Here is a 17,861-nt window from a genome sequence, read left to right as displayed (position 1 = left end):
CTAGCCTGTGTGATAGAGTGAGACCCTGTCTCAAAAAAAGAAAATCGGCTTTTGGAGGCAGTGTAGCAAACCACATTCTACTTAGAGAATAAGAGAGGACGATTCTATAAGCTGTATTATCAGTTATCTTTAGCTTTATTCTTTCTTTTTGAGACGGAGTTTCACTCTTGTTGCCCTGGCTGGAGTGCAATGGCACGATCTCAGCTCATTGCCACCCGGTTCAAGTGATTCTCCTGTCTCAGCCTCCTGAGTAGCTGGGGCTACAGGCATGCGCCACCACACCCGGCTAATTCTGTATTTTTTTTTAGTAGAGACAGGGTTTCTCCACTTTGGTCAGGCCAGTCTCAAAACTCCTGACTTCAGGTGATCCACCCGCCTCAGCCTCCCAAAGTGCTGGGATTACAGGCGTGAGCCACCATGCATGGCCAGCTTTATTCTTATAATAAGTACCACCTAGGAAAACCATTATTCCCTATTTTAACAATATGATAATAATGCAAATGTTTAGTATAGATAGTATTTGCTTTTAAAGGGAGATAACTTTGTTTCTTGTTTTGTCAATTTGGCATCTTACTGTTTCTTTTTTTTAATGAAAAATGTTTAAAAATTATGTGGTCTTGCTACGTTGCCCAGGCTGCTCTTGAGCTCCTGGGCACAAGCAGTCCTCCTGCCTCAGCCTCCCACAGTGCTGGGATTATCGGCATAAGCCACTGCACCAAGCCCCATGTTACTGTTTAACACATTAACCTGAGAGGCACAGAATCTCATAAAATGTTTATTGATTTGGTCTTGGCTTATTGTGTAAACCATTTAATAGCCAAAAGTCAGAATTTAAACATCTAAAATACACTGAAAATGTGTTCTTTTCCAATAACATGGATGTTCACAACAGTTGGTGTTACGTTAGAGCTAATAATTATACTTTAGCACATTAACCTCAGAATTCTAAGGCTGAGAGTCAAACACTGCTAATTCATAGAAGGCAATAGCTTGTAATAATGAATCATAAAGCTCTTCTACTCTTTGTAGTTCAGTAGATAAAAACATCTGTCTGTAGTGGACTATTTTATCTGATGGGAAGAACACCCGAGGATCCGCCTTCAGTATAGAATCGGAGAGAAACTGCTTCACTAGCTCTTTTCCACTAGTCCGGGAGTCACCAATCATCAGTTCAAAATGCTTCCCCACTGCATTTCGATTCATGCTCAGCACCTGATGCTGCCCATCCTGGGCAAAAGTTTTATTTAATAAGGCATACAGCATGGCTTCCATGATATGAAAATGTAACAGTATTGGAAACAGAGATGAGTTCTGAATGGAAAGTCCTGTTTTTTCCAGAACATAGAAATCTGCTTTAGGCATCTTTGAAATGATCGAGGAAATCTTTTAAAAAAAGACAAAATAAAGGAGCAGAAATAATTCATTACATTTTATGTTTGGTCCCCTCTCTGTCCCACTTCTATTTAAAAATATTATAATTAGTTAATTTATACTATATTGACAATTTTGAAATAACTGAAAAAGCCATTTTATGAGCAGTCTGGTTCTGGTCATGGTTATGTCACAACAACAGCTAAGCTAAGCTGTTTAGTCCTCCTAAGTACCAGTTTCTTGATCTGTACAGTGGACTTCATAATTTCTAAAATATGTATTGGCTTTAAGATTAGACAACTTAAAACTGTTTTACTAAACCTTCAAACATTTTCTGGGATAGAGCATACGGTTAGAATAACTAGCAAGAATCAATCACCTCTGCAACTGACTAATCACATCAGATGCTTGACTGAACCACAGATTTCATATGTATAATCAAGGTGGTAATTCCTGACCATTAAGGTGATAATTCCTGACCATTTCGCAAGGTTTTGAAAACTCAAATGAGACAATGTGATGGCATTTTGAAAAATAAGCTTTATAAATAAAAGAGTGATAATGTTCTAGAACATTTAGAATGAAATACCATTGATTTTCTCAGTATCTGCCTTTGATGCATAAGGCATTTCTTGAACTAAAGGTTGAATTTTTAAAAATCAAAGGTGATGGAAAACATAATAGGAATAAGTGAGTAACAAGTACCAGAAGAAAACCCATCTTTACTATTTTATTACATTCCTTTCGGGACCAGAAGATTCAACTACACAAGGAGCTCTAGCAGGTAGGAATCTGGAGGTGCAACTGCCTTACCTCTTCTAAATAGACTGATGATGAGTATATTCCTCTCATTAAACTCCAACGGTCACTTTGCTGCCAGTCCAGCACTGTCAATTTACGATCAAGGTGAGCCCAGGCAATTCTTCGAGTACCAAAAACGATAGATATGATACTATTAACTGCCTAAAAGAAAAGACTGATTTAATTAGAAGTATAAACATTTTAGTTTTTTCTTTTTTTGAGATGGAGTCTCGCTCTGTCACCCAGGCTGGAGTGCAGTGGTGCGATCTCAACTCACTGCAAGCTCCACCTTCTGGGTTCATGCCATTCTCCTGCCTCAGCCTCCCGAGTAGCTGGGACTACAGGCGCCCGCCACCACGCCCGGCTAATTTTTAAATATTTTTTTTAGTAGAGATGGGGTTTTACTGTGTTAGCCAGGATAGTCTCGATCTCCTGATCTCATGATCCACCTGCCTTGACCTCCCAAAGAGCTAGGATTACAGGCATGAGCCACCGCGCCTGGCCAGAAGTGTAAATATTTTAGATGCAAACATAATCTACAAATTCAGAATGCCTAACTAGTTTATGTAATATAAACTTATTTATAGTTTATAAACTGAGAATTATTAAAGAAATGCAGGAGTAATTATTATTTTGTTTGAGATGGAGTCTCGTTCGGTCACCCAGGCTGGAGTGCAGTGGCACAATCAGCTCACTGCAACATCCCCCTCCCAGATTCAAGCAATCCTTCTGCCTCAGCTTCCTGAGTAGCTGGGATTACAGGTACCTGCCACCACACCCAGCTAATTTTTGTATGTTTAGTAGAGACGGGGTTTCACCATGTTGGCCAGGCTGGTCTTGAGCTCCTGATCTCAAGTGATCCACCCGCCTCTGCCTCCCAAAGTGCTGGGATTACAGGTGTGAGCCACCAAGGAGTAATTATTATTAAAAGGTAACCAGCAGCAGTCAGTTTATAGATAAAGGACCTATACTCATTCTCAGCACCTTGCCCAAAGTAGGCATTCAAACTCAAGTGTAGCCAAGGTCTGCACTAGATACTAGGAAACAACAAACGTAACTGTACATTATAAGAAATGCCACCATAAAACTATTGTAGAGAGAAGTGGTCAGGGAAGGTTTACTGGAGGACTAGGAGAATGAGACAGTAAATGGGAAGTTATTTCACCCAGATGTCTGGAAAGATAGGCTGTTTGACATCTCACACTCTGGCAGTAGAATAAAGACTGAATAGGAAAAGGGCAGAGGACAAGGCAGATGTCTATAAAGGTAAGTAACTTGCTTTATCCTGAGTGCTACAGCGGCCACTAAAAAAACAGAATTTTAAGGACTAACATAAGATTTACATTTCAGAAAAATCACTGATGGTGTAAAAGATGGGCTGGAGGGAACTAAAGGTAGGGATCTGTGTTAGGTACCTGTTACAACATGAGAAAGTGTTAAGAATTGAAGACAATGACAGAAGGAAAAGAAACAGATAGTGGGAGCAGAATAAATACATAGGTTTAACGAGGAGTCTAGAATAATTCCAGTTTTATATCAGTGACTGAATGGCATCATTAATGATGACGAAAATAGGAGTCACATGACCGAGGGAAGGTGGGAAGAAATTTTTTTGTTTTGTTTTGGTTTGTTTTTAATGCATTAAGTTTGGGTTGCCTATAGGGCTTCTAAGAGGAGATATATAATAAGTAATTGAATATTTAGATTTAGCTTACTATCAAGTCTGGGCTGACGATGAAGTACAATGCTATCACCTTTCCCCAACATGGCTCACTTAGTTATATTAACAAACTAATATGTTCTATAGATACAGAGGCAAATAAACAGGAACAATTAGTTGTATACCCATCTCCCTTTCATTGCTAAGGACTGGATAAATATCTTAAAGACAAAATAGTGTAGATGCCCAAAATACAGACTTCCTTTTGGTTTTCTTTAGCTCAGTGACTCTCAAGCTTTACTGTGCACAAGCATTACTGAACCAGACTACACACAATACTTAGTGGGCAATCGATTTTTTCTTAAAGGATTTTACTGCATGACTTTTATCTCCATAAAAACTGACTTAAAATCCAGCCCCCTAAATAAGATGCAACTCCACTCTAATCTGGGTATAAATAGTTTTGGCCATGAATTTGGGTGAGAATCCTCCCTGAAGAATTTGGTTAAAATATGTTCCAGATCAATTGCAGCAGTTCTACTTGGAGTCCATGAGTGGACTTAACAGAATCTGCCAGTCCTCTGAAACTGTGTAGTATTCTGTGTATATGTGCTATATCTTTTTCTATGGGAAGAGGGTCCACAGCTTTCATCAGGTTTTCAAAAGTACCCATATTCCTCAAAAAACTGGGACCCACTGGTCCAGAAAAAAAATGGTGCTTATGATTTTTATGAGATAATGATTATCAAGCAATGTTACACAGGACATGAGTTCCTCTAAAGTTTAATACTTGAGTGCTGTGGCCGGGCGCAGTGTCTCACACCTGTAATCTCAGCACTTTGGGAGCCCGAGGCAGGTGGATCACGAGGTCAACAGATCAAGACCATCCTGGCCAACATGGTAAAACCTCATCTCTACTAAAAATACAAAAATTAGCTGGGTGTGGTGGCGTGTGCCTGTAGTTCCAGCTACTCAGGAGGCTGAGGCAGGAGAATCGCTTGAACCTGGGAGGTGGAGGTTGTTGTGAGATCATGCCACTGTACTCCAGCCTGGTGACAGCACAAGACTCTGTCTCAAAAAAAAAAAAAAAAAAAAAAAAAAAAAAAAATTGACTGCTGTGTCAAATATTTGTAGTATTTGTTTTTTTAAGACAATGAAAAAAGAATTGCTTTTAGAATGGTTTTTTTTTTTTTTTTTTTTTTTTTTTTTTTTTTTTTTTTTTTTTTTTGGAGACAGAGTCTTGCTCTGTAGCCAGGCTGGAGTGCAGTGGCGTGATCTCAGCTCACTGCAACTTCTGCCTCCCAGGTTCAAGAGATTCTCCTGCCTCAGCCTCCCGAGTAGCTGGGACTACAGGCACCCGCCACCACGCCCAGCTAAATTTTGTATTTTTAGTAGAGATGGGCTTTCACCACATTGGCCAGGATTGTCTGGATCTCTTGACCTTGTGATCCGCCCGCTTTGGCCTCCCAAAGTGCTGGGATTACAGGTGTGAGCCAGCCGCTTTTTTTTTTTTTTTTTTTTAATCTTACCTATAGACTTGCATGATTCAAGATAAAATGCTTTTTAAAGGAGAAAAGGTACAGAAAATAATTTTAAATTCTGCCGGAAAGACTGGTATAATGTTCTAAAGTCACTCACTGGCCATAACCTATCTTTGCTCCTTAATTTCTCATTAATCCTAACATCATCCTTAGACACAGCCTAGTATCTCCAACGACACTCCTCTTAAATAAGCCTTGCCTAGACCTGCTTCTCAACATCAACTGTTCTTTCTACCTACAATGCCCTCCTCTCCCATCCAAAGGATCTCTCTTTTAAGATCTAAATTGAGTTCTTCCAGTAAACTTTCCACAACAGTCACAGCCCATTGTTTTCTCTCCTCTCAACTGCCAATTTACTATCTGTGCATCTCATTATTTGGTAGTGATCATACACTTGCCAACTAAACCTGAAGAACCCTGTCTTAGCCACTTCCCAACCCAATGCCCAGAAGAGTGCTTTCTAGAGTAGGTTCTCAAATATTAGGCAGTATAGCAGACATGAAGAATATACCTTAAGTCTTTCTCTTTCTATGTCTGGTTTGAGGAGCTTTCTCAGGAACCGGTTTTCCGGTGACTTTCTTTTTTCCCGTCCAGTCTTTGGACAAAGTATGGAGTTACAAACTTGAACCGTACTTTTATACTTAAACAAGGGCACATTCATTAAACTCTCTAAATTCTGAAATGGCCCAAAGTTTTCTCTGTGCTCTACGATATTGATGGACCTTCTTCCACGAAGCAATCGGAAAGCTTCAAGTTCTTTAGTAGATGCTGTATTCAACACATGCAAGATGGAAGCCTGCTGTTCTGAAGAGAAGAGCTTGTCAAGTGCATTTTCGGGCTCCTTTGCATTTTCATCACAAAAAGTAACATTGGGAGTAATTTTCTTAGGTGTAGTGGATTTTTTCCGACAGCAGAAATTATGTAAGGCCCAGAACAGGGATGACCTCGACGGGGTCAGAAAGCATCTCCACCTTTCTAAAAGGAAAATTTAGCAAAATATAAGTTGGATGTCCTACTTCCTTTGGGGTTAGTTGCAAGCTTGACTAGATCCTTTGCAAAGTCACAAATACTTTCCTGGAATTTAAGAACTAGTAGAGGACAATATTAAATTGTCTTGGAGAATCATCTTTTTTTTTTTTTTTTTGAGACGGAGTCTTGCTGTGTTGCCCAGGCTGGAGTGCAGTGGCCGATCTCGGCTCACTGCAAGCTCCGCCTCCCAGGTTCACGCCATTCTCCTGCCTCAGCCTCCCAAGTGGCTGGGACTACAGGCGCCTGCCACCACGCCCGGCTAATTTTTTGTATATTTAGTAGAGACGGGGTTTCACAGTGTTAGCCAGGATGGTCTCCATCTCCTGACCTCGTGATCCGCCCACCTCGGCCTCCCAAAGTGCTGGGATTACAGGCGTGAGCCACTGTGCCCGGCCCGAGAATCATCTTTAAAAGAGGATTAGTTTTTAAACTATATTATATAGAGTTTTAAATAGAGCTTTTGTTGTTTTCAAGTCACGAGAGATGTCTTCCGATATTTATGGATCAGTCCGAAGTTTTACTACCTAGAAAATTGTATTTTATACCCATCAGGAAGCAAGTAGTTGAAATAATTATTCCAACTGCTTAAAGTTTCTGATATTTTTAATTTAGAGGAATCTTTTTGTAACTAATATTTCCTGTTAAGGTTTGTCTTAGGCCGGGCGCGGTGACTCACGCTTATAATCCCAGCACTTTGGGAGGCCGAGGTGGGCGGATCACCTGAGGTCAGGAGTTCGAGACCAGCCTGACCAACATGGAGAAACCCTGTCTCTACTAATAATACAAAATTAGCCGGGCGTGGTGGCACATGCCTGTAATCCCAGCTACTCGGGAGGCTGAGGCAGGAGAATCGCTTGAGCCCGGAAGGCGGAGGTTGCGGTGAGCCGAGATCGCACCATTGCACTCCAGTCTCGGCAACAAGAGCGAAACTCTGTCTCAAAAAAAAAAAAAAAAAAGGGTTTTGTCTTCACTTCCATTTTCACATTTTAGTATCTCATCTGGTGGAACTAAATAAAATTAAATTTTATACGTTTATAAGAAATGTTTCAGCTAAGTGATAGATTTAAGGGCAGTTTTACTTTCTTCCGTACACTTTTCAAGACTTCTACATGACGTTTTTGCAAGTATGAGAAACACCATACAATGCATAACTTTGTAAAACCAGTGGGAAGTCACTCTAACATCGCAGCCACAGGAAAGTAATGCGGCCAGAGGTAAGCAAGCGGCTGTGAGAATCTGAACCATCCGCCCACTCTGAGGAGCCACCCGTGGACCCTGAGGCCGGGGAAGCACAAATGTTCCGAAAACTGCCTCGTCAGCTAGGCTGGGGCCCCAAGAGAGGGGCCTGAACAAGGGACATGAGGAAGGAAACACTCTAGGACATGAGGGACATGAGGAAGGAAACACTCCAGGTTCCTCCAGAATACCTCCAGCCGTATTCCATTAGCCTCTAGGGTCAGAGGCTAATGACAGACGGGAAATCACCCCAGTGTTCCAAGCACCCTACCTCCCGCCGTGAAGAGGACAGACCCGCTCATCTCCAAGTTGAATCAGTAAGTCCAGTCTTCCTCCATTGACTTCCGGTTCCTGCGTGCTGCGCCCAAAAGCGCTCGGCCTGCACTCGGCGGAAAGGTTGTTGTCCAAGCGGCGTTCCGGGGCAAGGCCCGAGTTGTGTCCCGCTGAGCAGTGGGGCGTCCGCGTCTGGGCTGCGGGCTTCCAGGCGGGCGCCTGCCGAGGCCCTGTCCCCGGATCCCGAGTCCCTGGCTGGCCCGCAGTCTTCTTCCACTGCACCGGGGAAACGTTCTTGCCCCTACCGACTCCTGAGAGCCGCTGGGCCGAATCTCCAGGAAGGCGATTCCGAGGCCAGTTTTAGTCTGTAGTGGGTAAAGTCCCTCCTTCGTGGAGACTCCCTGGGTTTCTCCTAGACACTTAGATTGAGGAGCTCCTGTTGGGGCCCAGCCTGTGGCGCCGGGAGCGGGATCAGGTAGGGGCAGCGTAGACAAGGTCCTCAAATAACCTTTTCACCAGGTAGACTGGAATAACGGGGAGAGATGCGAAGTGTTTGAGGAGCTCAGCGGGGAAACAGGGCAGGCAAGGGATTAGGTAAAGGCGAGGGAGGAGGAGATTGCGTTGGCGCTGGAGCGGTATTCCTCTTAGAAGGGATAAAGGGAGATGAATGTAGCGCCGAATTTAGTTGGTCCTTGAATAATGGGTGGAGCAGTTGAATACTCCACCAGATAGGAAGCCTGAAGTCCCCGAGGTTTATGATTTGCAGTCAGACTGGAGAGTGTTCCTAGAAAATTGGCCATATACTGTATAGCGAATGTGAGGCTGGATTGCAGGTGAAGAGCCTGGGAGCAATGAGAAGTCGCGAAGAGAGTGTATCTTCCCAGGTGAGAGGCAAGCGTAAGGAATTTTTTTTTTTTAACAGTCTTGCTCTGTCGCCCAGGTTGGAGTGCAGTGGTGCGATCTGGACTCACTGCAAACTCCGCCTCCCGATTTCAAGTGATTCCCGTGCCTCAGCCTCCCAAGTAGCTGAGATTACAGGCGAGCGCCACCACGCCCGGCTAATTTTTGTATTTTTAGTAGAGACAGGTGTCACCATGTTGGCCAGGCTGGTCTCGAACTCCTGACCTCAGGTGATCCGCCCGACTCGGCCTCCCAAAGTGCTGGGATTACAGGCGTGGGCCACTGCGCCTGGCCAACCGTAAGGAATTGAACCTAGGAGATGTAAGGAGAGTGGAAAGAAAAGAATTATTTCTGGAAGATGGGGAGCCAGTTTTGTGAAAAACGGGGAATTCAGGAGGAGGGGAAAGGTGATGAGTTTGTGTTTTTATGAGGCAGCAATGGGTTGATTGTTTGTGTCTGGAAGGCAGTGGGGATGTAGGGGAATCATAAGTATTAATAAAATGTGCTGGTCGGGAGCAGTGGCTCCCAAAGTGTAATTCCAGCACTTTGGGAGGCCGAGACGGGCGGATCGCTTGAGCTCATGAGTTCCAGACCACCCTGGGCAACATGGCGAAACCCCGTCTCTACGAAAAAATTAGCCGGGTGTGGTGGAGCACGCCTGTTATCCCAGCTACTCAGGAGGCTGAGGTGGGAGAATCACCTGAGCCCGGGAGGTAGAGGTTGCAGTGAGTGGAGATCGTGTCACCACACTCCAGTCTGGGGGACAGAGCCAGACCTTGTCTCAAAAAAAGAAAAAAAATTGCTCATAGGAAGTCTAGGAACCTTGGCAGTTTCTGGGGAACTTAGGAATCTAACAAGAAATAACATCAACTTTTTTTCTGCAAAATCCTCCAAATCAGGAGGAAATAATTTCCTCAACTGTAGGGCTTATTCAGTTTACTGAGATGTTATGATTGAATTGCATCCCTCAAAACAGATTTGTTGAAGTCCTAACCCTCAGTACCTTATTATTTCCAAATAAGGTCATTGTAGATGTAACTAATTAAAATGAGGACAGGAAGGCCGGGCGCGGTGGCTCACGCCTGTAATCCCAGCGCTTTGGGAGGCCGAGGAGGGGGGATTACGAGGTCAGGAGATCGAGACCATCCTGGATAACACGGTGAAACCCCGTCTCTACTAAAAAATACAAAAAATTAGCCGGGCGTGGTGGCGGGCGCCTGTAGTCCCAGCTACTCAGGAGGCTGAGGTAGGAGAATGGCGTGAACCCGGGAGGCAGAGCTTGCAGCGAGCTGAGATGGCACCACTGCACTCCAGCCTGGGCGACAGAGCGAGACTCTGTCTCAAAAAAATAAGTAAGTAAATAAATAAAATAAAATGAGGACACGCTGGACTAGGGCAGGGACTAATCCAACATGGCTGCTGTTCTTATGAGAAGATGGCTCTGTGAATGCCATGTGAAGATGGAAGCGGACATTGGAATGGTGCTTTCTACAAACCCAGAAAGGCCAAGGTTTGCCAATAGTCACTAGAAACTAGGAGAGAGGCATGGGCCAGAGTCCCCTTAGAGCCCTTTGAAGGAACAAGCCCGGATAACACCTTGATTTTGGGCTTTCAGCCTCCTAAACTGGAGAGAATAAATGACCAGTTTGTGGTCATTTGTTACAGCAGCCCTAAGAAACTAATACAAGAGGCCATAAGGATTCCTGGTGTTGCTTTCAGAGATGGTCTGGTTCGCTAGCAAGACACAGTTTATCACTTAGTAACTGCATCACCATAGTCAGTTTCTTATCCTCTCTGAACCTCACCTTCCTCATTTGTAAAACGGAGTTAATGGTACCTACCTCACAGGGCTGCTTGGAGGATGCATGAGAAACTGGATGCAAAGAACCCAGCATAAGATAAGAGTTCAATCAATGTGGTTTTGCCCAGTAAAGCATCCCCCCTCTTCCTGAGAAATGATTATGAATGACCTATAGGGGAATCACCCTCCTTCCTGAAAGCATTTATTCAGAAATATGCTTTGACCAGAGCCAGAAATACAAAGGAAAGAGACAACTATTGCCTGATTTACTGTAAACCAGAATGGATGCCTCCAAAATGAAAGTCACCGTCTTCCCCCAAAAACTAGCTCCTTCTCACTTCCCTCTTTTTGTCACCCAGATGCAGGTGTCTCTGGCTCTTTCTACTCCTTCCATCATTATGTCTAGCCTGTTATCTAGTTTCTGTGTTTTTAAAACTTTTGACTGATCCAGGATACATGTGTGAAACAAAAGTTTCATTAAAAAAAAAAAAGGCCAGGTGTGGTGGTTCAACACTTGTAATACCAGCACTTTGGGAGAGCAAGGCAGGCAGATTGATTGAGCCCAGGAGTTTACGACCAGCCTGGGCAACATGGCAAGACCCCATCTTTACCAAAAATACCAAAAAAAATTAGCTGGGCATAGTGGTATGCGCCTGTAGTTCCAGCTACTTGGGAGGCTGAGGTGGGAGAATCCCTTGAGCCTGGGAGGTGGAGGTCGTAGTGAGCAGAGATTGCACCACTGTACTCAAGCCTGGGTGGCAGAGTGAGACCCTGACTAAATGAAAAACAAAAACAACCATTGTATTTTTGCATGTGATACAACCTGATATTTTCTATTTCCTTCTTTTTTTTTTTTAAGTTAGGAGTGCAAAAGGTTTATTGAAAAAAACAAAAACAAACTAAAATCTGTTTTGAAGCCTGCAGGACATCAGGGGGAGATGTCCAATAGATAGAGATGCACGTCTGAAGCTAAGGAGGAGCACTGAGCTGGGGTGTATGTTTGGAGGCCGTCAGCCTGTAGAGATGGTACTTTACTCATGAGAACAGATGCGAGGAGCCAGGGAGAGGGGGTAGGTGTGAGAAAAGCACAGTGAGATAAGGAGAGAACTCCTTGGGAGCACCACCATTAGATGTGGTTAGAGGATTCGGATTCCCAAGAAGATTGAGAAACAATGTTCACATTTAAAAGGAAACAGGAGGCTGGGCACTGTGGCTCACGCCTGTAATCCCAGCACTTTGGGAGGCCAAGGCAGGCAGATCACCTGAGGTCAGAAGTTCGAGACCAGCTTGGCCAACATGGTGAAACCCCATCTCTACTAAAAATACAAAAATTAGCCGGGCGTGGTGGTGGGCCCCTGTAATCACAGCTACTTGGGAGGCTGAGGCAGGAGAATGGCCTGAACCTGGAGGCAGAGGTTGCAGTGAGCCAAGATTGCACCACTGCATTCCAGCCTGGGAGATAAGAGAGAGACTCCGTCTCAAAGAAAACCAAAAAACAAAAAACACCACATTGCAATACCACTACACACCCATGAGAATAGCTACTGGAAATCTCATACATTGCTGATGGAAGTGTGGGTTGGTTAAATCACTTTGAAAAACTGGCAATATCTACTAAAGCTGAAGATTTGTATATCCTGTGGTCCTGCAGTCCAACCCCGGGTGTATATCCAACAGAATGCAAACAAATGTGCACTAAAGGACATGCAACTAATGGAGCTATATGTATAAAATTGCCAGTATTTGCCAGTTGTCTATTTGCAAAAATGGCAATTTCACATGGTTAAACCTGATTACAAGAATGCTCATAGCAGCACTATTTGTATTAGCCAAAACCTCAATGGCAGATTATTGTGTATATATTGAATAAACGTTTCACCCAGTAACATGGGTAAATCCCACAAATATGATGTTGAATGAAAGAAGCCACACAGCTATATATAAAGTACAAAAACAAGCCAGGTGCGGTGGCTCATGCCTGTAATCTTAGCACTTTGGGAGGCCAAGGCAGGCAGATTGCCTGAGCTCAGGAGTTCAAGATCAGCCTGGGCAACATGGTGAAACCTGGACTCTACTAAAAATACAAAAAATTAGCCAGGTGCGGTGGCAGGAGCCTGTAGTCCCAGCTACTCGGGAGGCTGAGGCACAAGAATTGCTTGAACCCAGGAGGTGGAGGTTGCAGTGAGCCGAGATTGAGATCGTGCCACTGCACTCCAGCCCAGGCAAAAAAGTGAGACTCTGTCTCCGGGAAAAAAAACAGACTAAACTAATCTATCATGATAAACATGAGATTACCTTTGGGACTAGTCACTAAAGAGAGAATGGGAATGTTTTGGGATGCTGGTTATCCTCTTTTTTTAAAAAGCTCTATATGCTAATTAAACACGTGTGTGCACTTTGTAAAATTCATTAAGCTGCATACTTGTGATTTGTGCACTTTTCTGTATTTGTTATACTTCAGCAAAATATTACTTAAAAGTTTAATTCTTGGATGGGCATGTTGGCTCACGCCCGTAATCCTTACACTTTGGGAGGCTGAGGTGGGAAAATTGCTTGAGGCCAGGAGTTTGAGACCAGCCTGGGCAACATAGTGAGACATCGTCTCTATGGAAAAATCTAAAAATAGCCAGGTGTGGGCTGGGCACGGTGGCTCACACCTGTAATCCCAGCACTTTGGGAGGCCAAGGCGGGCGGATCACGAGGTCAGGAGATTGAGACCATCCTGGCTAACACGGTGAAACCTCGTCTCTATTAAAAATACAACAAATTAGCCAGGCATGGTGGCAGGCGCCTGTAGTCCCAGCTACTCAGGAGGCTGAGGCAGGAGAATGGCGTGGAGCGGGGAGGCAGAGCTTTCAGTGAAACGAGATTGTGCCACTGTACTCCAGCCTGGGCGACAAGAGCGAGACTCCGTCTCAAAAAAAAAGAAAGAAAGAAAGAAAGAAAGAAAGCCAGGTGTGGTAGCACATGCCTGTAGTCCTACCTACTAGGGAGGCTGAGGTGAGAAGATACTTAAGCCCAGGATTTTTTTTTTTTTTTTTTTTTTTTTTTTTTTTTTTTTTTGAGACGGATTCTCGCTTTGTAGCCCAGGCTGGAGTGCAGTGGCGCGAACTCGGCTCACTGCAAGCTCCGCCTCCCGGGTTCACGCCATTCTCCTGCCTCAGCCTCCCGAGTAGCTGGGACTACAGGCACCAGCCACCTCGCCCGGATAATTTTTTTTGTATTTAGTAGAGACGGGGTTTCACCGTGTTAGCCAGGATGGTCTCGATCTCCTGACCTTGTGATCTGCCCGCCTCGGCCTCCCAAAGTGCCAGGATTACAGGCGTGAGCCACCGCGCCCGGCCAAGCCCAGGATTTGAGGTTATAGTGAGCCATGACTATGCCACTGCACTCCAGCCTGGGCGACAGAGTGAGACCCTGTTTCCAAACATAAAAAATAGCAAAGTTGTCTGGGGCTTGGTGCAGAGGGTAATGCCTGTAATCCCAGCACTTTGGGAGGCCGTGGCAGGCGGATCATTTGAGGCCAGGGTTTGAGACCAACCTGGCCAACATGGCGAAACCCCGTCTCTACTAAAAATACAAAAATTAGCCAGGCATGGTGGTGCTCGCCTGTAGTCCCAGCTACTCAGGAGGCTGAGGTGGGAGGATTGCTTGAGCCCGGGAGATGGAGGCTGTAGTGAGCTGAGACTGCGTCACTGCACTCCAGCCTGGGCAACGGAGCAAGACCCTATCTCAAAAAAATAAAAATAAAATAAAATAAAAAATAAAAAAGTTGAAGTCTTCAAATTATTTTGAATTAGATTTGTATCATATAAGGTTTGAATGTTTATTTAGTGATATAGTCTACTTTATTTAGTCCTCAAAGTCATTCATCACCTTATATACAGACTCCCGAGAAAAGGGCTGCTGATCCTTGAATAGATCATTCGGGGTAGGGAGCACGTGATGTATTTCTCTGAGTGCTCCACCCCCAACTCTCAGGGATATTTTGTAAAGGAAAGATAATTGTCCTACTAATCTTCGTCTGGGAAAAGTTTTGGATTTTTTTTCCTGCTTTTATGTTACATTTTATTATTATTTTTTCAGTATTATACACAACTAAAATGATTAGGCAAATGATCAAAATAAAACACAGCACTCACAATTTGAGACCCAGAATCAGAAAACTTGGCTCATGCTCCAATATTGCTACATATTTCCTATGTATCTCAGTTTATTTCTATAAGAATAGTTTTGTCTTTTGCAAGACAAAATTCAAAGTACCCCTCTTACAAGGTTGTTACGGAAATAAAATGATGTAAAATAGAAAGTCTTATACAATGAGAGGTTTTTTTTTTTTTTTTTTTTTTTTTTTTTTTGACACAGAGTCTCGCTCTTGTCACCCAGGCTGGAGTGCAGTGATGCCATCTCAGCTCACTGCAACCTCTGCTTCCCAGGTTCAAACGATTCTCCTGCCTCAGCCTCCCGAGTAGCTGGGACTACAGGCACCTGCCACAGTGCCCTGGCTAATTTTTGTATTTTTAGTAGAGAAGGGGTTTTACAATATTGGCCAGGCTGGTCTTGAACTCCTGACCTTGTTATCCGCCCGCCTCGGCCTCTCAAAGTGCTGGGATTACAAGCATGAGCCACGGCGCCCGGCCAAGAGATATTGTTAATTGGCAAATTGATTCTATATATTAAAATGAGGTGTGACTGGCCAGGTGCGGTGGTTTACGCCCGTAATCCCAGTACTTCGGGAGGCTGAGGTGTGCGCATCACCTGAGGTCAGGAGTTCGAGACCAGCCTGGCCAACATGGTGAAACCCTGTCTCTACTAAAAATACAAAAATAAGCCAGGCATGGTGGTGCACTCCTGCAATTCCAGCTACTTGGGAGGCTGAGGCAGGAGAATTGCTTGAACCCGGGAGGCGGTGGTTGCAGTGAGCTGAGGTCACGCCATTGCACTCCAGCCTGGACCCCAGAGCGAGACTTTGTCTAAAAAAAAGAAAAGAAAAGGTGTGATTGTCTAAGAGGAAAATACCCAGATGCTTGGTAAGACAATCCCTTATATGATTTATTTTAGGTATAACTAAAGAAAATAGAACTTCTGGATTTTGGGTTTTTATTTTTATTTACTTATTTATTTTTAATAGAAACAGAGTTTTGCCATGTTGACCATGCTGGTCTGGAACTCCTGGGATCAAGAGGTCCTCCCTCCCCGGTCTCCCAAAGTGCTGAGATTACAGGTATGAGCCACCATGCCCAGCCAAACTTTTGGATTTTTAAACCCAGTTTTAAAACTCAAGTTCCATAAAGGAGCACCCCAGTGTTCCAATCCAGTTTACAACAGGTGTCACTCTAACCCCTTCAATTACAGTTGTGCCTAAACCTCTATAACTAACTTCTCATTTAGTGTTGCAGGTAATGATGTAAAATGCAAATAATTATCTTGGGTCTATTTAGGACCTCTTTTCTGGCTCTTCAGTTTTCACAAATGGATACTTCATCTCTCTGGATCTCTATTGGGTCATTGCATTTTATTCAGAATGCAAACTCCTACAAACTCCTGGACTACCTGTGTAATGGGGGTCTCAATTCCACTCAGTTCACCACCATTTTAAAACATTGTTGCAAAATCCACATAACAAAAAATTCATAATTTTAGGGTTCAATTCAGTGACATTTAGTACATTCACAATGTTGTGCACCTATCCCCATTATCTAGTTCCAGACCTTTTTTTTTTTTTTGAGACAGGGTCTCACTCAGTCGCCCAAGCTGGAGTACAGTGGCACGATCTCGGCTCCTAGCCTCCACCTCCTGGGTACAAGCGATTCTCCTGCTTCAGCCACCCGAGTAGCTGGGATTACAGGCGTGCGCTACCATGCCTTGCTAATTTTTGTGTTTTTAGTAGAGACGGGGTTTCACCACGTTGGCCAGGCTGGTCTCAAACTCCTGAGCTCAAGCAATCTGCCTGCCTCGGCCTCCCAAAGTGTTGGGATTACAGGCGTGAGCCACCACGCCCAGCCCTAGTTCCAGAACATTTTTAACACCCTAAAAGGAAACCTTGCCCATTAAGCTGTCTCTTCCCAGTCCCTCTGCCCCCAAACCCACTCCCTCCAGCTCCTGGCAACCGCTAATCTGCTTTCTGTCTCTATGGATTTGTCTGTTCTGGACATTTCATAAAACTGGATCAACCAAAATTTTTCAGGCCCAGCATTTGCTAGGCACCAAGGATACAAAGATCAATATGACAATCTGCTCTTAACCAAATCACTGCTGACTGGGACAAAACAAGTTAAAAAAGAAAAACAACCATAGTCCAACGTGATGATTATTGTAATGGAAATATGAACATTTTGGGAACATAGTTCAGGGGGATGAGGGTGAGCTGGAAGAAGTCAGATTTCTTTGAGGAGTCTCGCTTTGTCTCCCGGACTGGAGTGCAGTGAAGTAATCTCAGCCCACTGCAACCTCCACCTCCCACGTTCAAGCGATTCTCATGCCTCAACCTCCCAAGTAGCTGGGACTACAGACACATGCCACCATGCCCAGCTAATTTTTCTATTCTTAGTAGAGACAGGGTCTTGCAATGTTGCCCAGGCTGGTCTCGAATTTCTGACCTCAGGTGATCAGCCCACTTCGGCCTCCCAAAGTGTTGGGATTACAGGCGTGAGCCACTGCACCTGGTCAAAAGTAAGACTTGAATTTAGGCATGGAGGCAGGAGTTTGCTCCACCAACCAATGGAGGCTGGGCTGGATGATGTTGTAGAGGAGAGAGCTGGGGTAGGAGAAGGGGCAGCATGAGCGACATACAATGGCATGGAGTTGGATAGCTCTATGTTCAAAGGATGTGGACAGATCACACACCAAGCACATCCCAGGGCTTTGCCCAGGTTGTTCTCTTCCCCTAGGACACTCCTCTCTCAAATTGCTGCTGGTTGGCTTGACCCCTTCCTGCAGATCTTTGCTTAAATGTTACCTGCTCAGAGAGGACTTCCTTGACCTCTCTATTGAAATAGCAACTTTCATTCCTCTCTATCCCCTCACTCTGTTTCTTTTTCTTTATAGCACGTATCACTCTTGCACTATATTGTATATTTGTTTCTCTGTTCATTTCTTGTCTCCCTAACTTGAAGGTAAGCTCCACAAAGGCAGCTATTTCCCCAGCTATGTGGCCATATCTCAGTACCCATAACAGTATCTGGCACATAGTAGGTGCCCCATAAATAATGAACGAATGAGCAAACCCTGAGGCAGTACTGCAGTGGGG

At 44.2% G+C, this 17,861-nt stretch overlaps 1 protein-coding gene and 1 pseudogene across 1 annotated transcript; both read right to left on the bottom strand.

Annotated features, from left to right (window-relative positions):
- Positions 1-17,861, bottom strand: part of LOC100991242 (leucine-rich repeat-containing protein 37B-like) — a 423,125-nt pseudogene that overhangs the window by 229,629 nt on the left and 175,635 nt on the right.
- TEFM (transcription elongation factor, mitochondrial) lies at positions 763-8,570 on the bottom strand. Its single transcript, XM_003811974.6, has 4 exons — positions 7,910-8,570; positions 5,885-6,348; positions 2,185-2,334; positions 763-1,383 (listed from the first exon to the last, which is right to left on the bottom strand). Exons 1-4 carry the CDS (start codon positions 7,938-7,940, stop codon positions 946-948), a joined length of 1,083 nt encoding a protein of 360 aa, XP_003812022.1. The 5' UTR covers positions 7,941-8,570; the 3' UTR covers positions 763-945.

Source organism: Pan paniscus, chromosome 19, assembly GCF_029289425.2.
Source record: "Pan paniscus chromosome 19, NHGRI_mPanPan1-v2.0_pri, whole genome shotgun sequence".
NCBI classification, from domain to species: Eukaryota; Metazoa; Chordata; class Mammalia; order Primates; family Hominidae; genus Pan; species Pan paniscus.
Note: the sequence above shows the minus strand (reverse complement) of the source record. Positions and strands in the feature narration are given on the sequence as shown.

What these genes read in the sequence shown, in the direction of transcription:
- TEFM (XM_003811974.6), bottom strand. Translation starts at nt 7,940, where the DNA reads ATGAGCGGGTCTGTCCTCTTCACGGCGGGAG. An exon ending in TGTCCTCTTCACGGCGGGAG is followed by an intron (nt 6,349 to 7,909) that starts GTAGGGTGCTTG and finishes TTTTCCTTTTAG; the next exon opens with AAAGGTGGAGATGCTTTCTG. An exon ending in CATCAGTCTATTTAGAAGAG is followed by an intron (nt 1,384 to 2,184) that starts GTAAGGCAGTTG and finishes TTTTTTTAAAAG; the next exon opens with ATTTCCTCGATCATTTCAAA.